The 24,944-nt window shown below is 45.2% G+C and overlaps 2 protein-coding genes and 1 long non-coding RNA gene across 5 annotated transcripts; 1 reads left to right on the top strand and 2 right to left on the bottom strand.

Moving 5' to 3' along the window:
• SUMO2 (small ubiquitin like modifier 2) lies at positions 1 to 7,275 on the bottom strand. The gene is made up of 4 exons (XM_082066784.1): positions 7,046 to 7,275; positions 5,374 to 5,505; positions 2,228 to 2,299; positions 1 to 669 (listed from the first exon to the last, which is right to left on the bottom strand). Exons 1-4 carry the CDS (start codon positions 7,064 to 7,066, stop codon positions 607 to 609), a joined length of 288 nt encoding a protein of 95 aa, XP_081922910.1. The 5' UTR covers positions 7,067 to 7,275; the 3' UTR covers positions 1 to 606.
• A 2,528-nt stretch (positions 7,276 to 9,803) lies between these two features.
• LOC309446760 lies at positions 9,804 to 12,639 on the bottom strand. The gene is made up of 3 exons (XR_014185499.1): positions 12,540 to 12,639; positions 12,172 to 12,229; positions 9,804 to 10,660 (listed from the first exon to the last, which is right to left on the bottom strand). It is a non-coding gene; the product is annotated as an uncharacterized lncRNA (long non-coding RNA).
• A 56-nt stretch (positions 12,640 to 12,695) lies between these two features.
• Positions 12,696 to 24,791, top strand: NUP85 (nucleoporin 85). Of its 3 annotated transcripts, none has more exons than XM_082066782.1 (18): positions 12,696 to 13,042; positions 13,111 to 13,273; positions 13,843 to 13,913; positions 14,413 to 14,456; positions 15,243 to 15,312; positions 15,954 to 16,075; positions 16,416 to 16,550; positions 17,101 to 17,223; positions 17,590 to 17,721; positions 18,114 to 18,220; positions 18,501 to 18,584; positions 19,191 to 19,256; positions 19,703 to 19,854; positions 19,933 to 20,050; positions 21,349 to 21,449; positions 23,174 to 23,325; positions 23,927 to 24,013; positions 24,598 to 24,791. In XM_082066782.1, the coding sequence occupies exons 1-18, from the start codon at positions 12,916 to 12,918 to the stop codon at positions 24,697 to 24,699; spliced, it is 1,956 nt and encodes a 651-aa protein (XP_081922908.1). In that variant the 5' UTR covers positions 12,696 to 12,915; the 3' UTR covers positions 24,700 to 24,791. The 3 variants fall into 3 exon arrangements, with proteins under 3 accessions (XP_081922908.1, XP_081922907.1, XP_081922909.1); XM_082066781.1 differs by having other exon boundaries at positions 24,532 to 24,791; XM_082066783.1 differs by lacking the exon at positions 12,696 to 13,042 and adding an exon at positions 13,641 to 13,763 and having other exon boundaries at positions 13,136 to 13,273; positions 24,532 to 24,791.
• Positions 24,792 to 24,944: the final 153 nt, after the last annotated feature.

The following is a 24,944-nucleotide window of genomic DNA, read 5'->3' as shown; positions in this document are numbered from 1 at the left end:
TTATTTTAAACAAGAAGTTTATTTAAACAACAAGACGCTTTACTTGAAGGGAAACTATCTAGGATTTTTTTTTAAGAGTAATTTATCCCTACTTAGACAGAGATTGCTCTACATGTAACAGCTACGTACAAAAAAGTTATAAAATTGTCCTTGGTTTTACAATGATAAAAGAAAAACATTGAAATTATCCAATCAAACAAGGTATGCAAGGTTTTTGTTTTTAAACAGTGAGAGCAAAATAACTTACTGGAATATAAAGATAAAAGTAGAAGGAGCATGCCACTAATGGAGAAAGGGGCATTTTCACAGAACCAGTTTGTTTTCCCACCCCGTCTCCATTAAATGTTGATCAAAACATACCATTGGCCATTTAGTTAAAAAAAATATGCATTATGTCTGTGCACATACACCAGTTACTTTATGTACAATAGAAGGAATAGGAAAAAAAATCAGAGAGAGAAGAGAGAAAACTATACTGCAGTAGTCGGGATGTGGCTGAACCAAGTCTCGTCTCATTTTTCTAATTGCGGATGTGTCGCCTGCGGGAGCACAGTTCTGGACTGGAAAGTAGCGGCGTTCTTTTTGTGTGTGTTTGTTTTTTGTTTTTTAGTAAACTCCTCCTGTTTGCTGCTGGAACACATCAATTGTATCTTCATCCTCCATTTCCAACTACAGCAGAAAAGAGAAAAAGGCTTTCAGCTCTTTTCAAATATCTACTACAGGCTGGGTTTTCTTACATTTCCTATCCTCATGTTTATTTTTTTTACACAGTTTAACCAGCCCAGCCCCACTCCCTTCCATCATCATCACTTTGCACATTTAACCTGCTTCACTGTAATTCAAAAGCAAAGACATTTCATGGAAAACAACAACAACAACAACAAAGCCAGTTGACATCTGTTGTCCTAGAATAAATTCTAGTATGTAACTTCAGGGTGCATTGTATGATTCCTATGGAAAAGATCAGCATTCATATTTCTTGCCATTGCTGCTTCTTTCTCCTATTTACTTCCTCAGTTTACCTTAGAACACTGCCACAATTCCACTTTGCTGCTGTTGTTCAAATGTGCAAATGGCTTCAGCTACGGCACTAAAGAAAGCAGACTATAATTAAGGCCCCTGGCCCAACCAGGCAGTAAAACTGAGCATCAGCAAGCACAAAAAAAATTAAAAACACTTTATATAGTCAACGATGTAACAAACTGCCAGTGAGGAACAGCAATAATTTATTAATATAAACCTCTTTTTTTACTCTAAGTTTTACAGTTTATATTCCTGGGATGTTAATGTGACCTACTGGCAAAATCTGTACCAAGGCTGAAGGAGTTGCTAGAACTAATTTAAGTTATATTTCTAACCAGTCTCAATTTCTACTCCAGGAAATCAAACTGGTCTATGGCATTTACTACAGCTATAAATAGACTGATCCTCAGCTTCAGCATAACATGGATGGAGAGAAAAGCACCCTGTTGCCTCAATTATCAGTATTCCAAGGTAAAAAGCTGCATAGATTGTGGCCATAAGAGGCGCACTGTAGGGAGAAACTGCTTAGAAAATACAAATCTACTATAAAACTTCTGAAAACAGGAGTCCCTTATTTTGTAACAAGTGGTTCTGAAAAGCATATAAAACTGTATCACTTGGAAAGGCTGATTAAACACAGCTACATGGAGCTACAGAGAAATACTCAAGAGTCGCAGTGAACCATGCTTGGAATGGCCTTTGTTTTACCCTATTACAGACAACCCAAACTTCACAGTATTCATTAATTTTATGCTAATGAAACGGAGCTTCAAATTACAAATAACAGAAAATTAGTATTACAAATATAAGTTTGCAAACAGGATATCTGAAAACATCCTGAAAAGCTCTTATAAAAAAATAAGGCATTACTTCAGAAAAAAACTCAATTCTTAACTTACCAATTCTTACTTCGGAGCTGTGACTCAATAAAGTGACAGTTTTACAAGACTCACCACCTGTACACTGCACTTCATTTTCTTATTTTATTACTACAGTAATACAGACTTATTATTCAAACACTAAAAAAGTCTTAAGGTTCCCTTTCCAGTAATGCTAAACTAGTTATACCGAAATAATGGTAAAAAAAAAAATCAAGTTTTACCACTAACAGATACAATTACACCAGTATTATATATGAAACAGAAACATAAATTCCTGCAGCAAATTTCCAATAGAGTTCTCTAGCCTTGCTTCTGTCCTTTACCTGTGCAGGTGTGTCTGTTTCATTAATTGGCTGCCCATCGAACCGGAATCTGATTTGCCTCATTGACAACCCCTGGACAAAGAGAAGTAACACAAAGTGAAGTAAGTCTGGTGTAAAAGTACTCACTAGTTTACTCTTGAACTTGTCACTGGAATTATACCACAATCATTACAAGCCACCATTCATAAAGCACAATACAGTTTTCCTACTCCCCTCATGCACTGACTTTAAGGTGTTTCACTACAAATCCTTAGAATCTGTTTTGTATTAAAAATTGCATTGTGTCCAATAACTAAGAGAAGCAACAGTGCCCCCACTGACTGTATGTTAAAATAAAGCAATTCCTAGTACACAAGTCTCACCCCAAAGGCCAGGATTTTCATAGTGCTTCTAAATAATTCACTTAAAAATTAAATGCAACACTTTGGGTAACAAATGTCAAACAGTAATATTTAATGCTCCTTTTTCATCTTCCCCAAAAGCAAAGGTATTCCAAAATATTTTTTACACAAATGCAACCACCATCTATTAATCTGCAGCAGCAGAGTTGGCAATAGCAACTTTTTGACCTTGAATTCCTATTAACAAGAAATCAACAGATCAAAGTTTATCCATGCACAGCTGGAACTTAAAAAAAAAAAGAAACCACAAAACAAAACCTTCTGCTTCCAGAAACTACTGAACAGTATTTCAAACCAGCATTTCTACCATGCAACAGTAATTTTGCTGACTTCTCCAATCCCCCAGAAGACTTTTCTCATTCTCACTTGAGCCAACAGATTCAAAAAGAAAACTAAATAGCAACAATCCCTCCTACTAATAACACAAGCTTCAAATGCACAAGTTTTCAAAGGTATTCTAGAGCAAAGGAAGATTAATTAAGATCAAGGATACAACCAGAACTAAGAACATTGGTATCTACTTCTTTCCCAGTTCTATCTACTCTGTTATCTCTACAGAATAACTAAAAATGCAAGAAGTCTGGTTGGTTTTGGAGGAAATCCAATGGATTGCATGGAGCTGCGCTGGCACTCAGAGTTAGAAAAGCCACCTGCGCTTCACCACGCAAGAGCAGATACAACACACAAAAGAAAACTTGCTAATTATTTTTGAGAAGTTGATTTTAATAAAGAATATGAGTAAACTTTTTGGTCAAGACTTTATAGTTCACAGCGAAATGCCTTCTCTAGTGTGGCTAAGATTGTGCAGCGCTCGCTCAGAACATCATCCCGCTTAAGAAAACCATGTGGCCGAGTGTCAAGGCAGCAACACATTTTTGCACAGCAACATTTGGTTTGAACCGTTTTCTCAGGCATTTTGTTTCTTAAAATATATATTTTCTACTCCCAAAGTGTTGGTTTTTTGCAGGTTCTTGACAACTTTGTAAGCTGAGTAAATGACAGCTGAAAACATACTTAAAAATTGTACCTTGGTGAGATTAGTATCTACAAAAAATTAAGCATATCCCATGGATGATTTTTTCCCCACTTAAAATAATCACAAATAGTCTTCATCATCTAAACATACCATTCAAGCTTTAGTTACCTCCATTTTAGGTCTACTACATGAAATACATGATTTTCATTCTTTAAAGCTCCTGAATTCTCTACTCTACACAGCTTCCACCTTTCCAAAATTAAATCTGAAGTCCACAGCGCAAGGATTTTAAGACTGGGTGTGCCAAGTTAGGAACACAAACAAAATCTAACTTTTAGAGACACAAAACAAATGCTTTCAAACAAAGTCTGAGAAGTAAGCACCTAAAAAATGAAATGTAAAGACAAGTCCATCTCCACAGAAATATCCTTTGGATAACTACTAGCTTAAAAGCAAAATCAGAAAAAAAAGTCTTCCATTCAAAAGATTTCTTCTTTCTCTCCAATTGACACCTAGGGGTTTTTGTTGGTTTGGGTTTTGGTTTGTTTTTTTTTTAAAGTAGGTTAGAAATTTCGGTGAAAAGTTTTAAAATCTTTCTTTTGTTTGCATCCAAGTATCGGAAATACAAATGGTACTTCTAAAACCATCTTTCCCAGGACTTTACAAACAATTAACCGACCCTCAAAGTCCCAAAAAGACAGATATAATTGCACTTTATGGTCGGAAAAAGCAATACACAGTGATTTTCATAATATAACATGAGCATGTATGACAGAGGTAGGAAAAATGAGCTCACAAGGACACATTACCAAGAGCTGATTTTTCCCTCTCTTTATTTGTATCGCTATCCTGTTGCAGCAAAGGGTAAACTAAAGAGCTTTTGCCACTCTGTATGTGAATTAGTCTGTTTTGCTTGGTGGCAAAATAGTTACCTCACCATTTTATACTTATTTTATTGTATTTTATACTATCGCTGAATTTCTGTTACTAAAAAATAAACCTTCCCCAATTCTAAACCCTTTTGTAGAGATGGAACTTTTTAAGGCACACATTCATTAAAAAATCATGGACAGCAGAGACAAAGTTTTCCTAATCAAAAGCTTCAGAAGAAAGTGATAAATGGAGTTACTCTTACACAGGTGTTTTTTAAACTTGCAATAGCTGCCTCCAACTTAGTAACCCAGCTGCAGTTGCCACTACACTAGCAGAATACATTTTTTGTCCCTCAGAGGGTTAAATTGACAACAAGGCCACGAGAGAAAAAACAAAGGTCCTAATTAAATGTATAAACTTCTCAAGCTAGACATTAGACACCTTCACACCCTGAAATACTCATTGATATTCTCTCTTCTCAAGGCAACAGTACTAAGCTAATAAACCAGAAGTCTATGACCAGACCAAGAAGTTACTCAGAGTTATAAAAATACCTCTGATTATCACTCAACTATCGTAGAGTTCATACCACGGGTTTCTAAAGCACCCCTTCCATACTGATATTTTTGAGCAGTGGAGTAACAGCCACCTCCCAACAGCCTACACCTATAATGCAGATTTCACAAAGATAACAACAGATCTTTATTTCACCCATTTCCTGTCACAACCCTGCCAGTCCACCCTATAACAGACCCTAGGAACAATACACTTAATGCAACACAATTAGTTTCTGTTATGTGTTTATCATTTGGCATATTTACATAGTTTTCAGACTTTACTGTGTTCAGTTCTCTCTGGAGATCACCTCTCCCCTGATGATCATACAAGAACCGTACCTGTCGTTCACAATAGGCTTTCATTAGTTTACTAAGTGGTGTGTGCCTCTTAATCTTAAACTGCACCACAGACCCATCTTGCCCTGCCACCTTCAGATTAATGTGGTCATTGTTTTCAGTCTTCACTCCTTCCTGTTGAGGAAATAAAAGAAAAAAAAACACAACAACAAAAAAACACTTTTGTAAAAGGTATGAAACAAGAAGTTAGCATTTTACCAAAGTGCAACAGGTCATCAAAAAAGGAGGAAATAAAGATATTGTAGGTATTTATCAGCTTAAAACTTTGAATTAGGAAATAAAGGTCAGTACTTTTTATTTGAAAACCAAAAACCCCAAACCCTACTCATCAGTTGTCATTCTTGAGATTGGTTACCCTGCAAAGTAACAGTGAAGACTTGCTAGGGCCGTTGTTTTAAAACAAATTAAAAAAAAAATATCAAGGGCACAATAATATGCAACATCACAGTTCCAAAGGAATAAATTTATTTAGGTAACAACTATGATCTCAACCACTAGCAAGCCTCTTTCTTACTACATCTCCAACTTTTTCATCTCAGTCGAGGTACTTGTGAAGAAAACTTCAAGACACTTTAAATGACTGCATCTGAGAAGGTGACAAAATCTGAATAGAACCAAGCCTTCTCCTTCAGAAAACGTTTAAGCAAACCCCCTCCTGAACCAGCAGTCCGATCCCCGTGCTCCCATTAGGAGCCACACGCAGAAATCCCGACGACCCAACTTTGCGTCGCTCGTTGCGATCGCGAGTTCTGAGCGGCGGGGCACAGCGAGGATCCCCCAGCGCCGGGGCAGCGTTTGCATCTTTGTTTTCGGCGGGAGGAGCTGGGGGGTCGGGCCGGGTGCGGGTCCCGCCATGTGACACATCCCGCACCCGCCTGCTCCGTATTTTCAAGCATCCTCAAACTCAGTTTAAAAATACGGGGAGAGGGAGGGGGGAGAAAAGAAGAAGAAGAAAAAAACTGGCAGCAGCGCGGCGTTCGCTGGTTGTGTTTTGGGTCTGGTTGGTTTTTGTTGGTTATTTTTAAGCTGTGGTTTTTAATTCCCGCTGTTAAAAAGAAGCTCCACGCGTCTCCCCTCCGCCCGCGGGAGCCCCCCCGGGGCGGCCCCTCCCGCGGCCGGGCCGAGAGGCAGCACAAAGGGGCCGGGAGCGCTGCCCGCCCCGGAAAGGCCCCGTGTGGGAAGGGGCTGGCGAGCGCCCCAGCGCACGGCCGGGGCCGAGCGGGGATGCTGCGGCCCGGCCAGCCCGGAGCCACCGCCGGCCGCGCAGGGGAGGCCGGATCCGGCCCCGCGAGGAGGAGGAGGAGGAGGAGGAAGGCTACGGCAGCAACCGCCTCCAGACCTGCCTCTCTCCCTGAGGAGGGCGGGAAGGGAGCCCGGATTCGCCCCCCTCCTTTTCCCCGCCGCCCTCCCCGGGGATCCTCCACCCGCCCGCCCCGGGAGGCAGCGGCCCCGGCCCCCCCTCCCCCGGCGGGGCGGGAAGGCGCCGCGGCCCTTGGTGCGCAGGAAAATGGCGCGCAAAGCCGGCGCGGCGGAGCGCAGGCTGTGGGCTGGCCGGGCCGGGGCCGGGCCTCCCGCCGCCGCAGCCCGAGGGGCGAAGTGAAGCGGCGGGAGCGAGGGAAGGGAGGCGGAGGGGGCGGGAGGGCGCCTGCCTCACCTTGGGCTTCTCGTCGGCCATGGCGAGTAAGCGATGTCCGGGCCGCTCCGAGCACCTCACAAAGGGGGGGAAGAACCGACCGAGCGCGGCGGAGAAGAGAGGAGAGAGAGAGAGAGGGGAAGGCGGGGGGGGGAAGGGAGCGCGCACGCACTGCCGCGGGGCCGCGCCTTGCCCCCGTGCGTGCGCGCGCCCGCCCCGTCCGCCGGGCTCTCCCCCGCCCCCCCTCCGGCGCGGCCCCGCCGCCCATTGGGCCTCGCCGGACGGGAGGGGGCGGGGACAGGGCGGGAGGGAGGGAGGGAGTGCGCGCGCGCCCCGGCCGTTACATAACGCGGCGGCGGGAGGCGGAGCGTGCGCGCGCCCAGGCTGCTGTCCCGCGCTGCGTGCGCGCGCCCCCCCGCCCCGCCCGGCGGGCGCAGCGGGCCCTGCCGTGCGGCGGGTATTGTCCTCCTCAAAATGGCCGCTGGGCCGCGGCGCCCCGCGCCCCTCCCCCCACACCGCCCGGGATCGGGCCTCGGCCGCCCACCCCCGTCCGCCGCCTTCGCGCCTCCTCAGGGGCCCCTCGGCGCCCCTGCGGCACCTCCGCTGGCCGCCCTCGCTCCTGGGGCTGCTGCGCTGTCCCCACCGGCACCTTCACCTGACGCTCCCCCGTGGATGACCCCTCCATCTCGTCCTCCTCAAACCTGACACTTTTTTTCCCATTTTATGGCCCTTGCTGCCTTACGGGTGACACTCATACAGCCACCCACGGCACTTGCCGAGCCCCTGGCTTTCCTCCCGGGGAAGGTGAGGCCCGAAGTGTTCCTGCTCTGGCGGGGGGATTGGACTAGATGATCTTTTGAGGTCCCTTCCAATCCCTGACATTCTGTGAAATGATGCGTTTGCAGAGGGAACCGAGACCCGCTGTGCCTCTGCTGTGTGAAAAACGCATCTTTAATACAATGAGAAGAACTGCAGTCAAGGTTTACTTTCATTCTTCTGCAACCTAAGGACATGATGAAGCACCTCAAAAATTGTAATATGCAAGTGAGAGGATATACTACTAATAATGTGATGCCCTCAAGTTCCTGCCAATGCAGGGGAGGAAGAAATTCTCAATAGCTGCAGTGTCCACTGAACACGTTCCCACAAAACAGTTTCTGAGCCTTTTTTCTACACCCGCAGTCATCATTTGTCAACTGTTTCTCTAGAGCACAGAGGTGGGAAAGAAACACCACAAAAATGGCTCTTGTAAATTCTTCAAGGATGGATTTACCGTGTGGCCAGTGTGCTCTGGATCGTGAGGCAGAGGTGGCCGTTTGGTCACACACCATGTTCCTGGCGTGACAAAACCCAGGCCTGCCCGTAACGCACCTCCTGCACCATTTCAGAGAAGTTACAAGACGCGATTTGTCCACAATAAACTGCCCAAGTAGCGAAATATCAACTGAAGACAAACTTTAACTTACAAGTAAATACAGAGTTCATGCTCGCTTTTCTCTGTGGATTCTGATCCCACTCCTCTGCCTTTTGTCACATTACTTCACATTCCGGTACCTCCCTTCTGTGTGCATGCTCACAGGGGCTTTTTTTGTTTTATTGGAATTGTCTGGAAACTGAAGAAGACGACAGAAAGCTGAACTTTTACCTGAGTCCACAGCGAAGAAAATAACACAGCCCAACGCTACCTGTGAAACAGAGAAATAAACCTAACAGTAGAGTCAATTATAATGTTAAGCAGCATTCTTTATTTTATCAGTGCTGGGGAACACTGGGGATCATCCTCCGTAAGTGCTCCAGCGACTGGATGCTCTTGCGTTGCTTATATTCACATAAATATTACATATGCATTACAATTTTTGAAAATTTAGACACAAATCTATACTAAGAAATAATTGATTATGTTAGTTATAATTATTTAGTTTCTTACTTATATCTATTAATTATTAGTTAAATAAAAACTAAACACTCTGCTTTTAAACAATGTATCCCTTAATCTTCTGTCTCCCTCTTGTCAGGATCTAAAACTTGAAAAATATCCCCTTGTTTTGCAGGCAGTCAGAAAGTTTTATCATGTCAATTGGTTAATGATGGGTATGTCTTTTGCAACTTAAATCACAGAATACGTTAATTTGGCAGCTTCTCTTCACCTGAGGCAGTGAAGATGGCCTGTACAGCCAGCTGAGCTTCCACAAAACAGGTAGTGAAGTCTTTTACCATCTCCCTGTAGACTAGGCTCCCATGTATCGTAAAATTTCCCTGCTCCAGTACTCTGGAAGATCAAATGTCATCTAAAATTTCATAGAATGCTTTAGTATTTTACTCCTTCTCGACGGTCTTTATGAATCAGTTCTGGAAAAATCAGAGACACTGGAAGAGCTCGGTCTGGTCTGACCCAGGAAAGCAACTGAGATGCTGCTTTAAATTGTGACTGCAGCTCAAACTGATACTCCTGTGAGATGTACTTTCCAATCCTATCTGTGTCATTTTCCTTGATTTATCATCAAAAGACTGTTCCAATCAGTCTATCCTGCCTGTTTTCCCTGCATTTAATTATTCATTATTATTTTTCTATTTATTTAAACTATTGGGAGGCAAGAAGCACCTGTGGCTAGAGAAAACAATGTGCTTCTGTCCAAATCCCTCTAGCACAGTCTCATGGGGTATCTCTCCTACGATCTTCCTTCACCTTATATTTCAGGTCTGAAGAGCAATTGGCAAAGCCATTTGGACCTTCTCAAGTCCATGATCACCATGAAGAAGCAGGACTATACATGAAAAAAAGGAAATAAAGCATCTTTAAACCCACACTATTCTTCTACTTCATGCACAGCTTTTTTAAGCAAAGCTCAAAACACACAGGGCACTTCACAGAACAAAAGACCAGTGCATTTCCCAAAAGACCTTAAGTTCTATTTTTAGAAATGATGCAACATCACAGAGAAGCCACCCACTGTGAGGAATGGTGTCACAAGACTGATGTTGCTCGATTTGTCCTGTTTTTCTTTGCTCTCCACCTCTTCCTCCTCCCTTTTTGAAGATCCCTGTGTTGCAGGGCCAGGAGGAGGATTTCTTTGGGAGGTGGGATCAAACTGGTCAAGGCCTGAGGGCAGCATGAAAGCACTGAATGCAGGAATGGCGTTAAGTGAGACATACCTTGAGGCCAGCATCACAAGCAGAACAAATCTGCTTAAAAGGAGATAGGAAAATACACTAGATTTTATGATAACATATGGGATTTCGTTACCACTGCAGAAGTGCTCAAAAAACCTGAAAACTGTTTCAGTTGTATCACCATTGCTCTCACACGGATTCCCCATCAGAGCAGGTTTCTACAAACCTCTTATTTATATGGCTTTTCTTCTAATGTAGCCACAGAGGAAACTCACATTATACAGGAGATCCAGTGGAGCTAACAATAAAGAGGGCTAAAAACCGCAAAAATAACTGGCTAGAGCGAGCGGCAGGGGACAAGCCACACGGGGAACTACAAAGGACGCAGACCTGCGGGGTCCAGGCAGCAGCAGAGGGGGCAAAGGCAAAGCTTTGTGTCCCTCGGAGCTCCTCCCCTCCAATGCACCGAGTTCAGGGAAGTGAATGGGGAATGATCACAGTGAGAATTCCAGAGAAATTCCATCTCTGCGGAAAAAAAAAAAAAATCTACGTGTTCTTTCCTGAAATATTTCCATGCCTTGCTTCATTCTTGTACAGCAGGTTTATTAGGAAGAAATGTGACATGTCTAGATCTTGCAGAGCTCTTGGGCTTAATTCTCCACCCTCTTCTGAAGAGGGCAGGGACTACGGGTGTTCAACGTGTTCCCTTTCACACTGAGATTTTAAGACATTAAGATTTTTAGGACATTAAGACAGCACAAATGTGTGCTACTGCACAGTAACAAGCATAAGCCTACAAAAGCTACTCCAGCCCCTCCAAAACTGTTACTTTGCAGTTCGTACAATGCAATAATAGCAAGCAAACAGTTATTTGAAGGTGTAAGCAAGCAAGTAGGGTTGAATCTGCTTACTCAACCTGGACTCTGAAGGTCTGAGTGGCTTATTAAGGGTTTGCTCTTCATTAATACTAGTGTAGCACCAGGAACAGAAAGTAACTTTTCCCTGGGGCACTGCCTGTTCGGTACCTTCCCTGTTCATGATGCTGACCTGTCCCTCTGCTCACAAGTCGTGAAACAACTTCTAAACCTCCTATTTTTCAATTTAGTAATTTCCCACCTCATCAGGACTTGATTTTTTCCCCCCTTCCCCTTACAATTACTCTTACAATACAGGATAAAACTGATTAATCTTAAGTTTCTCAAGCAGGTTTATGAAGAGTTATTTTAAGTTGTTCTACCCTGCAACAAGCCATTCCTCCTGACTGACCTGAATAGACGCCACTTCCTTTTCTCAGCACGATCGGTGTCACAACATGCTCTTACCAAAGATAACTGCCAGCTTTATTTTTATTGGAAATGATGGATGCAGTAGCAAATGAAGTAAAAAAAGGCAATTTAGCAGTGGAGTGTTGCAGCATTTGTCATACGAGGACAGAGAATGATTTAAGCTATCTTGAAAAATTAATTCTTAGTGAGCTTCTTCAAAGAGTCTGAGAGGGACTGGCTGCTTCTGACTGTGAGCTCAGCAAGACAACATCGCTAAGATTTTTCTTATATCCCTGAACGAGTTTGTGACGGATAGGCAAAGAGTGAGGGGCATGCGGAGATGGGGAAGGACAGCAGAATGGAAGGAACAGAGCAGCATGTGGTTAGTGTTCTATCACACCAAGCTACTAACGGATACTCAAGTCCAACCCATAAGATACTCAAGTCCAACCCATAAGTACGTGAGCTCCCAGTTCACAGACAGGTGATCAGGGAGTCTCCAGCCATCTCCCCAGGCAAACTGCCGATCTCTGGGGGTATTAACCCCCATCCTGACCCCTGCCAGGCAGAGAAGGGGAAAGCTCTCATGACCCTGAGTAAGCGAATAATGCACACGTGCACAGCAGAGCTCTCCCTGACACCTGCCAGTTCGGCTCCCGACCTGCTGCGATGGATCTAATGCTTCATTACGAGTCCTTCTCCAAGCAGCGGGCAACCCACGGGAGTCACGACACACAGCATCTGATTAGTCAGCTTTATCAAAGAGCTTGCCTGGGAGCTTCTGCAACTCTACAGAATGTCAGCTTCAACAACCATGAGGCTCATCTATCTTTCAAGTGTTTGCAGTGCGTAAAGAAATAAGAGAAAGTGGTTATTACAAGGCAATCGAGTCAATGAAGTGAACACAAGGGCAATGTTGACTGAACAACTACATCACCGTGCACCCGGAGCCAGCACCGCATCCACGCGGCACTTAAACCGCCGACACAAGAAAATGAAGCAGATGGAGCGGCCTCCGTCCTCCCGCTCCTCCCCACCGGAGGCCAAGCCGAGGTTCGGCGGGGCAGCAACACACCAGCCCCGGAGGCCTCGGGGGAGCTCCCCGGCCCTCACCCCGCTCAGAGACCCCCGGGGAGCACCTGCCCTCCCGCCTGACAGGGCTCCGGGGGCGCTGTCGGCCCCTCAGCCGCTCTCGGCCCCAGGGAAGCGCCCGCGGCAGCTCCGGGCGGGAGCGGAGCGGGACCCAGCCCCCCGGCCCGCCCCGCCGCCCCACTCCCGCCCCGCCGGGGGCCTTCGGAGCCGCCGGCGCTCCCGGGGCGAGGGCCGGCGCCTGCCCCGAATCGGCGGAGACCCGCCGGGCACCCTCCCCCGGCCCCGGGACGGCGCCTCAGCTGGGGCCGGCAGCGCGGCGGGGAAGCGCCGGAGCGCTGCGGGACTCCGGGGCGACGCAGGCAGCGGCGCGGGCAGCCTTGGCGGGGCCTCCCCGTGCGGCGGGAACGGAGCGCGGCCGCCGCCATGGAGGAGCTGGACGCGGAGCCGCCGCTGCTGGCGGTGCCGGGGGCGGACCCGTCCGCCAGGCAGCTGTGCTTCGCGTGGGGCCCCGCGGAGGCGCTGGTGTGTGAGACCCTGTTCGGCCGCAGAGGTGGGTGCCGGGCCGGGGCCGGGCGGGCCGGGCGCTCGGGCCCGGAGAGCTGACGGGGTGTGTTGCAGGCACGGCGGAGGGAGGGCCGAGCTCCTCCCGCCTCTTCGTGGTCCGCAAGGATCAGGACATCTACATCCAGACCCTGCGGAAACTCTTCAACGAGTCACACGGGATCTTCCTCGGGCTGCAGCGGAGCGAGGAGGAGCTGGCGGGGAAGTCCAGGAAAGCACAGTGAGTGGGGCACAGAACCGCAGAACCGTTGAGGTTGGAAAGGCCATTAAGATCATCGAGTCCAACCGTTAACCCAGCACTGCCAAGTCCACCGCTAAACCATGTCCCTGAGCACCACATCTACACGTTTTACATACGTCCAGGGATGGTGACTCCACCGCTGCCCAGTGTCTGTTCCATTGCATGATAACCCATTCAGTGAGATGGGGCACGGGAGGGTGGGAAACACCCAGTATCACTGCTCCTTCTCTAGCTGGGCAAGTGCCATTGACCCCATTCAGACTGCTTAGAGCTGCTGGGAACAGCAGCGCGGAAAAAAATGACAGTTTCAGGGTAATTTTACAAAAAAAGGCTTTGATCTTTCCAGTAACCATGCTGACCAGCACCTTTGCGCATCTGTGCAGCACACGTGCAGCCACTGTGCACAGCCTCGCTGACTCCCGCTGCATCCGCCCAAGGCCTGGGAGCGTCCAGTGCTGCAGAGAAACCTGTGAGATTTCAGTGGACAGTGGGCATGAGACTAAAACTCAAACAGCTCCCTCTGACCATGGCCTTTTTGTGTTTGGCAGATTGGTTCAAGTGAGTAAAAACTACCGATCAGTGATAAGAGCCTGTATGGAGGACATGCACCAGGCAGCTAGTAAGTTAGTTTGTTCTCTTACTGAAATAAAAAGAAATGCTATTTGTGATTTTAAAAATACCATTTCAATTGTAAGCTATTACAGCTACTGTAAAATAGCATGTGTAGATTTCAGACATTATCAAGACTCCATTTCCATCCTCAAGATTTCCAAGTTGGTTTGTAAATCTGGTCAGAGATTTTTTTGTATATCTTTTTATATCTTGGGTTGCAGTTTTATGGGAAACTGAGTCCAAATTAACAGCTTGCTTCCTCCCTTCAAAGTGTGAGATTTTACTCTTTCCTTCCCTCCTTGCCCTATAGCCATAACCAGGTTTGTACAATATTTATTTTTAAAAGTTACCAATAAAATTTTATATAGAAGTTAGCTTTGCCATGTATTCCTCTAGGTCTGTGCTTGACGAGTGATCAGGTATTGTCGTATGTACTTATGAGCCCAGAAAGGGCTGTGAAATAAGGTAAATATGTTGCTCTTTGACTTTCCTTATTCTTCCCTCAGTTTCAGCCCGGGACCCCGCTCTGCACAGCCAGTATAGTACTCAGGTAACCTGCAGTCATGTCATGTAGTCACAACTAAACACGAATCGCTGGCTGGTAAATTCACCAAGGCCAACACCAGATTTAGTTCTGGCTTAGTATATTGGATGCAGTTCACAGCCAAGAATACATAGGAATAAATACTTAGCTCCATTATTTCTGTAACAATAAAAAGACGCCCAATGTCTGGATTCACTGCCATTTCTTAAACACATATTCAGCGTTAGAGGTGTGATGTTTTCTTGCCATCTGCAAGCCAGCTGTGAGCCGGTACTCACCTTTCTGAAACTTCACTTCTCAAATGCTCAGGTTCTAACAAACCGCGTTGGAGCCTTGTAGCAAGCCCGAGATGTTCACCAGGAACTGTCAGACGCTGGGAGTGTTATGGGAAGAGCAGAGCGCTCACAGGAGTTTTGTCCTGTTTGCTGCACTGATGTTGCTTAATTGGCCTTTCTCTCTCCATTACTTTGCTGTCTGTAATGTTAAGTCTCAGGAGTGCAAAAACGCTGAAAAGAACACTTTCCATACTGTTTTGTAGTTCCCACTGATGACAGATTATCATCACATTTCACTACACAAACAGCTTGCTTGTTTTCTGAGCTGAACGTGTATAGACAGGTCGAGGCCTCTCTTTTCATTTGTATCTCTGAAATGTCCATATGACATTTCTCTGTCTGTAAGAGCTGATCTTAACTGACCAATTGCTATGGGCAGCAGATACCCTTGTGTGGTTAAAAAAAACCCCTAACTGGAATAAATGCTAAATCTGAAATGTCGCCCTGCTTTCTTCAGGTGTCTATTCTCTCTGCAATGGAGCTGATCTGGAACCTGTGCGAGATTCTGTTTGTCGAAGCAGCTGCAGGTGAGCAGTGAACTATTCTGATGTTTAGATGGAAGGGCTTTTGTTTCCTTATTTGTTTGTTTAAAATGTATGTAGTAGCTATTGTGTCATATCCTGATATGTTTTAGAGATATGACAAGTGTCAATAAGCCTTTTAATACCTCTTCTGCCTTAGTAAAGTGTCTTCATATTGATTATGTCAAGCTATTCAATTTGCCTTCTACTTTTTCCCATCATGACAATTAAATTGTCTCTTTTACAGAAGGGTAGTGAAGAAAAGGGATGTCAAAAGTTGTTGCCTATTTGACTTTCAAGCATAAACACATCTTTAAGCATCAAGTATGCTGATGCCAACTAACATTTTTATGCATTCTCTGATGCAATTCCTTTAATTTCAGGATGCCATTTCTGAAGTCAGTTCGTTTACACCAGCATTTTAAAGAAGTACATAATCTTTTAAGGAAATCATATTACGCAGACAAACATGTTACTTGCAGATAGAAATACAATTGATTAAGTTCTCAACTTTGCAAAATGGGAGTAAAGCCCATGAAGAGTTGATGATGCAGCAGTCTAATAATTGTCAAACAAAGTTAGGAACAGGTAAAATAACAGTTTGGGAACAAACAGGGGAACTAACAGAATATCTTCTCTGTGTGAAGCTGGTCCCCTTCTGCTTCGCCTCCTTGACTGGGTTCGACTTCATGTCTGTGATGTGGACAACATGGTCCGGGAAGTTCTGAGCAGTGAAAATCCATCAAAACACGAGCTCTTCTGGAATGTGGTGAGTATCGTCACCTGTAAGATTCTTAAAAAGAATTCATGCCTGTGTGTTCTGCCTTCCTCCTCCCCACTGGACACTGGACTACATCTCAGGAACTGATACCGAGGACACAGCTTCTGTTCGCCTGTGTAGGTTTTAAGATAAAGCCATTCTGACGATTATCCTACCCCTCATTCGTGTCCTGATCCTTTCATTCTCCACACAAGTCAAGAATTACGCCGGGGCCTACAGTTTAAGCATTGTAACTCCACTTGCCGAAATCGCAAGTCTAAGTTCCCCTCTGATACTCCTCCTTGCAGCCTTGCGCAGTGTGGTGCTCACACGTGGGTGGTTTTTGCAGGTGGATGTCTTTGTGCTGCAAGGCCGAATGGATGAAGCACGGCATCTGCTCTCCAAGGAAGTCAGTGCCAATCCCACGTCCATGAACATGTACAAAATCTTGGATGACCTGATGAAGAAGATGCCTGTGCCCAGCGTATGTACAAAGTGGATTTCTTTCTTGCAGTTCCACTGGGAAAAGAGAACTGTCTCTGATGTGGTTCCTGCAACATCATAATTTGTTCACAATCAAAACATGTCAGTCTTAACACTTTGCAGTAATAATATTTGTGTTCTTGAATTGCCCAAAAGTCCAACCATTCAGATAAAAGCCTGCTAGGTGACAAACCAACGCAGTTGGAAAGATAATGTTTGCAGCAGGATACGTTATCTGGTTGTCTGAAACAGACACTGCTGAGAACTATTCTCTTACACAGAAAATTTTCTGAAGACTTCAGCAAAGTTTTCCCCTGTTTTAGTGATCTCCTCGTGGAGGAAAAATTGTGGCTGCATCACAGTAATCTCCCATAGGCTCTTCTTTGCTTTATTTAGGTGGGTAAAATAAGACACTGTAGGACAAGGAAAAACTTGATGGCAACCCTGTGTTTGGCTTTTTAGCATGAATGACTGTGAGTCCAGCCCAAATGCTCATTGTGATTTGACTTGGTGTTTCCTTTATTTTATGTGTCATCATCTTCTCCGTTCAGCTCAGCAACACTCAGACACTGACTGAGATGGAGCTGAAATGGCAGCACTGGCATGAAGAATGTCAGCGGTACCTACAGGATGGAACTTTTGCTTCCAATTCCCACATGGAATCCATCTGCAAGGTGTGTTTTTGCTGGGAGGGAAAGAATCTGTGGACAAGTATTGGATCAATTCTTGGGTATTTCAGAAGCCCTGTGTGGCCATAAGTAATATTCTTGCTGATCTGTTCTTTAAATCAGGAGATTTCAGCCAGCCTTCTGTACCACGTTCCTTGTTTTGCAACAGTCTCCACAATTCTGGGCAGATTGTTTTCATGGCCAAGGCCATAAGGCTGGTTAGGAAACTGGGCTTTAGGAAGGATCTTTGTTATTTCATTTTGATTAAGTTCTCAACTTTGCAAAATGGGAGTAAAGCCCATGAAGAGTTGATGGTGCAGCAGCGTACATTGCTGAATTTGCAGAATTACTCCTCTGTTTTTCTCCTGTTAGATCCTGCTGGGAGATGAGGATGCCATACTGGAGAAGAAGGAACTCTTGACTACTTGGTACCACTTTCTGGTTACTCGACTCCTGTATTCCCATCCAACCGTGAAGCCAATGGAACTGCGGTTTTATGCACAGGCATGCAATGGAATTATTTTTATATTTTCCACTGTTTCATGCAAACAAGGGTTACCCTACCTAAAGAAAACTTTGTGAGGGTTGATATCTTACAGTAACTACATAAGATGCTTCCTAGAATTCATATGTGGACTGGGAGACTGATATAGTGGACAAATAATCATCGAACACCAACTCTCTTCAGTGTCTAATGTTACCAGTCTGTTCCTGCAAATTGTTTTCCCAGATTCCTTATGCTAAAATAAGGAAAAATTCTTTTTTGTTGATGTGTCCAGCTTCTGTGACATATTATTTCCCATAAAATAACCTAGATGATGCTGCTAAATCTAATGTCTTCCTTTTACCATCTCACAACTTCTGCTTTTATCATGTCTTGTAATCTTATTCCACAGTCTAGTATGGACCTGTTCCTGGGAGGAGAAAGCAGCCCTGAGCCTCTAGACACAATTTTAATGGCAGCCTTTGAATTTGAGATGCATCAAGTGATCAAGGAATGCAGGTTGAGTTTTAAGGTTTTTACTTCTGTGTGCACTCACTGCAATAGTATTTGGGGTAGAGGATATGGGTACAGGCCACTCCATCACCCTTCCAAAGTATTCAGCAAGAACACGTGAAGCAGGCAGCAGTTAAAAGTGTTCCATTACACCTGGGGCATTGCAATCAGATGTTTTACTGTAATAGAGCTTCTGTATGGATAAGAAACGCCTGTGGAAAACCTGACACATTCTTTGGCAGCAGTAGGCTTAGATTTTTCTTTCTTTTGCTTGCTTCAAATACAGCATCGCCCTGAGCAACTGGTGGTTTGTGGCTCATCTGACTGACCTCTTGGATCACTGTAAACTCCTGCAGTCTCACAATCTCTAGTGAGTATTTGCGCTGATTATTCAAGGATGATGGAAACAGCATGTGGATTTTGGTTGGAAAGGAGCATTTTGGGCATATACAGAAGGGGAATAAAGTTGCTGCATGTGCCTCTGAAGTTACGGGCAACCCAGATGCGCTAACAAGCAGCAGCGGTTGCTCATCTCATGCCCTTGACGTGCTATTCAACTGTGCCTCAGTACAGTGTTAGGATTTTTTAAAAATATAATTTTATCTGAAATATAATCAAGGGCTCAAATGTTTGTGATTATTGGAAATGGTGAGACACTCATCTAAAAAGAGTTTCCATACTTATGCATTGAGTAAATTTGTTTGAGCAATTTATTTTTGCTATCTGAATTTCCTTCAAGTTTTAGTTTCTTAAAGCACTTCCTCTAAGTTATATTTGCTAAGTGCTGTAAATATTTGGCAGGTCTCCCCAAGGAGAAAGCTGACCTGCATGCTTAGGCCTGAGGTACAAAGCTTATTAGGACAGCCCATGAGAAAACACGCTGCATAAATTAAAAGTACTTGTGAAATAAAGTCAGCAGTGTTTTTCCAGTGAGGTACAACTAATAACGCCTGGTTCTTTTTTCTTCCCCCCCCAGTTTTGGTTCAAACATGCGTGAATTCCTCCTGCTAGAATATGCCTCAGGACTCTTCTCCCATCACAGGTAACAACTGTTTTTAACTCAGAGGATAGACTAACATCAAGGCAGCCCAAGCAAATTCATGTTAAGGAAGTAAAAAGGCAAAACATACAGAAGCCACCGTCAGGATTTCAGCATCCCTGAGGGATCGTACAACCCTGGCCTGTTTCCTTTCCTGCATTACAGGCACAAGCTGTCTGTTAGAACCCAGCAAGCGTGTTGGCCAGAGCAGCATCGCTCCTGCCACTGGGGCTTTTTTTGGTACAGAGCAACTTGTGAGGTGCAGGTATTCCCAGGTTGTATAACAGGCAGCTGGTATTTGGTAGAAAGTAAAAGCCTTTTTAGGTCTGAACACCAAGTTAATCAGAGCTGTTATTAATGCAGACTCAGATTCTCTTTGTGGCTTTACTGTTGTGCCTATTTAAGATTTATAGCATTGGAATGCCTGATGATTTTTTTGCCTCTCTCAGCCTGTGGCAGCTGGGGGTAGATTACTTTGACCACTGTCCGGAATACGGCAGGGTGTATTTGGAGCTTCACATTGAGCGGATACCCCTCAACACCGAACAGAAGGCCCTCAAAGTGCTGAGGATCTGCGAGCAGAGACAGATGCACGAACAAGGTGATCGATTCTTAAATCTCACTGTTTTGTAGCGGTACAAGTGGAACTGCTGAAACTAATTCTGTGTTTTTTCCTAAGTTCGTAGCATCTGTAAAATCATGGCCATGAAAGCTCTGCGGAATAACCGCTTGGGCTCTGCCCTGTCGTGGAGCATCAGAGCTAAAGATGCGGCTTTTGCTACACTGATATCTGACCGGTGAGTAGCTGAAGCTCTGGGATGGCAGCTGCTGCATGGGGTGGAAGGGATGGGGGAGGCAGCAGCTCTGCCGTGGCCCAGAGAAGGAGGATTATCTTTCCCTCAGACCAAGTACCTGCTTCTGGACTAGAAAATGGCATCCACGGGTACTCTCATCTGCAATACCCTGTTTCTTTTCTACACTGTTTCACTTCATGAAATCTAGAAATGAAACAGATTGGCCTTATTTCACAGTCCAATCCTCTTAGACCTTGCTTTGATACACCTTTATTTTGGCAATATCTCTGGCAATATCACTGCCCTTTCGCTTGCTCCAATGTGGCTGTCTGATGGAACCAGGAAACTGGTTTGGGTGGAGGATAATCCTCTTCTGTGCTTCATTCAGATTATTTTTAACCAATCTGGTTCACCATACGGTCTCCAAACAAGTCAGTGGGAGCCACTTAAGCCACCATTTCTGCAAAAGAACCTCAAACCACAATTATACATAAAAAAGAGTAAAGTTTTATTGTGTCCCTGGTTTCGCATAAACTTGTCACAATATCTGACCTTGCAGGGGTGGAACGTTTGTTACAAAATTGAAGATGCTAACGCTTAGCTTAGGCCTAGACGAAAGCTATGGCAACTCTCTTTATGCTTTTCAATCTCTAGCAACCCAGGTCATGTATTTTTCTGCTAATTGGAAATAGGCAGGTACGAATTGCTTTGCATAGAGTATAATTTTGAAATGACACTCTGGGTAGGTGGCCAGGCAATTCTCTGTCCTCAGCAGTGAAAAAAGGGAGTAGGAAGACATTGCTGCTGGTTTGGGGTTTTTTAATTTGTTCTTTGGGGGAGTGGGAATCATATTTCCTTCAGCAGAATGTGATAGAAAGCCATCACAGGAAGCAGCTCTGAAAAAAGCAGCATAATGAAGGCTGTGACAAAACAGATGAAAAGCTTTTAGAATAGTTTTTGTTCCTGCTGCTTATCAACCTTTTTACACAGCAGAAAAATAGAACGTTTGCTATGATCTATGAGTGTTATTTATGCATCCACCAGCCTCAGCTTCCTGTGCGCCTTCCTTCTCTTAGTCCTTTTAAAGAATAGATCTCAACTACCACAAAACCTAGAAAAATGAAACACACATTACAGCAGTTCATTGGCCAGTCCCAGGAAATGTCTTCTGAAACCCTTACACCAAGTTAATATGGAACTCTGTTGTATAGTAAAGTTTTCTGGGAAGGGATTAGGAGATACAAAATAATGTAAACAGTGTTCTCCCCTCTAAGCTGTCACTGTGTTTTATTTTCCCCTAGATTCCTGAAGGACTATTGTGAAAGGGGATCCTTCTCTGACTTGGACCTCATTGATAATTTGGGACCATCCATGCTGCTCAGTGACCGGCTGACATTTCTTGGTAAGAAGTGTCTCCAGTTTTCATTCTGGTCTGTTATTTAGAACGCAGTTAACTCCATGGAATTGTCTGGATTTGTCTCTTCCTCTGTCTGGCTGCGTCCTGTTTTAGTGATGAGGGGAAGGCAAATGACAGGAGATGATTTGGGATGCAGCCTGCTCGCATTTCCACCTGCACTCACAGTAGGGATCTGTTCTGTGCTGCTTTGAGCAGGATGGCCTCGAATTCTGGCACTCACAGGCTTCCCCTTGCTTAGTCTTTTTCCAGACTGTGTCATTACCTGGAGAGACTTTGAAATATTAACTAACACAGTCTGGAAGACCTTTGGGGGCTTCTTTAAATTAATAAACCACTGGTTTAAATTATTTTGACAACGTGATAATTTTACTAACTTCATAAAGTTCTCCAAAATGCCAGCATCTTTGTTTGCTTCCATGTGCCAATTCCAAGCTCACTCAAACAAAAGATCTCTGGCACCAGAGCGATGGTGCCAAGCGGCAGCGGAGGCCTCCGGCTCATTCCCTTTCCTCACCACAGCTTCCTCTGGCTGGCAGGAGCGTGCGCTGTGCTCACCTGCCCGCAGCTGCTCTGTGCCCTTTGATTAACGGACCAAAACAAAATGGAGCTAAAATGTGCCTGTGGCAGTTACCGAGCCCAATTACTGGGGCCGAAATCTAAGAGGAATTTGGAATAGCAGTTGCAGTTAGAGTGACTCCCTTCTGGCTGACAGCAGCATGACAGGGAGGGTTTATCCTGAGTTTGATCTGTTCCCATTTGGGCCAAGCTTGCAAAACTGGAACTATTTCCTTCATTTAAACCTTATCCTAAATTAAGCCTAGAAGCTGACTGTGACTTACCCAATTGGGAATCCCTCAGATCCCTGTATGCCCAGTGTCACCCTTGCATCAGCCTCAAAGATCTGTAGTTTAATTGCGTAAGTGTGTTTATAAACTGCGTTTATAGAGAAATTAACCTCCCTTTCTGCTTTTTATAAAAAAAATCCTGAAGGGCCTGAAAATGTTTGTTTCTTTTTTCCTTTTGAGGAAAAAAGAAAAAAAAAACATCAGGTGTACTTTTGCTGGACAATTTTCACGTCTCTATCTTGAGCTCAAGCATGAGTCAAAGGTGAATCTGAATGGGACTCATTACTTCCAGTATTTTGACAGTTTAGTGGATACAAACAAAGCCACAAGAAATCACTTTAATCCTCAGCCAGTTCTCATGTGCTGGATATCGACCAAACTAATTCTTAGCAAAAGCAGAACTTTCCACATTAACAAAGATCTCAGTTACCATTTAAGCAATCAGGAGACAATGAAGCCTTTCAGACCTCCTGATACTCTGCCATATCGAAAAGAACATTCACCCCCACCCCTCCCCTCCCATTCCCACTTTTTGCAAACACCACCAGTCTCTTTAAGCCACTCGTGCTGTTGCTCACGCTGCAGACACTCAGCACACCAGACAGTATCGGCTAGCAAACAGGCTGGTTCAAACAGAAACCTTACAAAAAAACAGTAGCAGGTTTTTGCCTGCATTTTCAGCACTTTAACCTTTCATCATGCCCAAGATTCCCGTTCCCCCAGACTCAGCTCCTTTGGAGCCTCCTCTCAGTTGGGGTGAATTCAAGCACAGGCTTCACGGGAGCAAAGGGACCTCCCGCCATCCCGTCCCCCAGGTGTGACAGACACTGACGCCTTTTACCCTTCACCTACACCTGTGTGCAGGGAAGTACCGAGAGTTCCACCGGCTGTACGGGGAGAAGCGGTTCTCGGAAGCTGCCCGCTTGCTTCTGATGCTGATGACGGCTCGCATCGCTCCCCGCTCCTTCTGGATGACGCTGCTGACAGACGCCCTTCCCCTGCTGGAGCAGAAGGAGGTGAGCAGCCGGTGACATGCGACAAAGCCCCCCACACCCTTCCCTTTCCTCCTGACAAGGTATCTCGAAGTGGTGACCCCCCCTTTGCACCTCCAGGCTAAGACTTGCACTTCCAGTGCAGAAGAACAGTTCGCTGCAGTTCTGGAACGGCACAGCCACCCAAATGTCCTGTCTGTGGGCGCACACAGGACCTAGGAGAGGACAGTCAACTCTAAACTTGGTTTCCTGGAATACATGTGTGCTGATTATTTAAACGCACACTGAATCCAGTGCCTTCTGGTACTTGAAGATTTTTCTAGCGTGCGTCCTTCTTCAAAACTCAGTTGTTTGCTTTTAAGATCCATCAAGAATGCAGCAGTTTAGTATTAATAATGACAGACCCATGTGCTCTGAGCTCACAGCTGACCCCGCTTTGCGCAGGAGGTGGCACTAGAGACCTCCCAAAATCACTTCCAGCCTGACTGATCCTCTGATCCCAGGATGTAAAGGGTCAGAGTGGATCAGTGGGAGTGTGAAAACATTCTCTGCCTCTCAGTTATCTTCTCAGACTCTGCGATGTCCTTAACTTGATCATTTTCAGTAAATACTTTCATTTCCACAGGTGATATTTTCAGCAGAGCAGACTTACGAGTTGATGCGATGCCTGGAAGACCTGACCGCAGGGAAGTCGGATAAGCAGAAATTCCAGGTAGCTCCTGTTTTGAGGACAGCAGGATAATGAACTGGTGGGGCTGTGTGGAGGGGCGGGGAAAGCAAGCTCTAAATTTATATTCTGGGGTGGTGGAGTCAGAAAAGAGGGAGAGCCCAAGCTACCGAGGCTTTTTGGAGGCCAAATGGGGCATCATCCAGAGATATTTCAGTGTACGCAAACCCAGCAGAAGAGAACTCCTCACTGTCCTGCTGACTGGGACTGGACTGTGATGCTTTTCCAAGATAAATAATTGCAAGTTCCATGGGCAATGAAAAGCTGAGGAGCTGCCATCGAACAGCTCCAGCTCTGAAGCGTTCGAGGCGCAGAACAGGGAGCCATTTCTCCACATGCAAACCTCTGCAGCTGCCAAAAGAAGAAAAGGCTTGGCAGTGCTGTCTTGCGTTGAGCTAAAAAGTAGGAAATGTAGCTTTTCCTCTTCTCAGGAGGTCCCTGTACAGGTAATTACACAGGTGCGCTCCGTCCTAACGACCTGCATCCTCGCTTCCCAAACCCAGAGAGAGAACCTGCTGCCAGGCCGTTCCTGTGTGCAGCAGCCTGACCCAAACTCTGCTCGCTTCCAGGAGGATGATGTCGAGACGATGAAAGTGGAGATGCTGAGACTGGCTCTTGCACGAAATCTCGCACGAGTCATCATCAAAGAAGGCACATTGGAAGGATCTTGAAGATGGCAGGATGTGACTTTACTCTTCCTCTGTGGCTCGCTGTACATAAACCTGCCTGCTTTTTTTCGAATAAATGTCTTCTTTTGCTTATTGCTTGGGGAATTGTTCTTGTATTCCATAAATGTAACTTTAAAAAAATGTAAATATAACTTTTAAGAAGGAGCTGCATAAAAATGTTAAGGTTGCTTGTTCCACCATGGTCTGGCAGCCCCCTCCCTGGTAATGTAAACCTCATTACCAACGGC

This window comes from Streptopelia decaocto, assembly GCF_964273445.1.
Source record: "Streptopelia decaocto genome assembly, chromosome: 16".
In the NCBI taxonomy this organism is placed as follows: Eukaryota; Metazoa; Chordata; class Aves; order Columbiformes; family Columbidae; genus Streptopelia; species Streptopelia decaocto.
The sequence above is the reverse complement of the archived record's forward strand: the minus strand, read 5'-3'. Positions and strand labels throughout refer to the sequence as shown.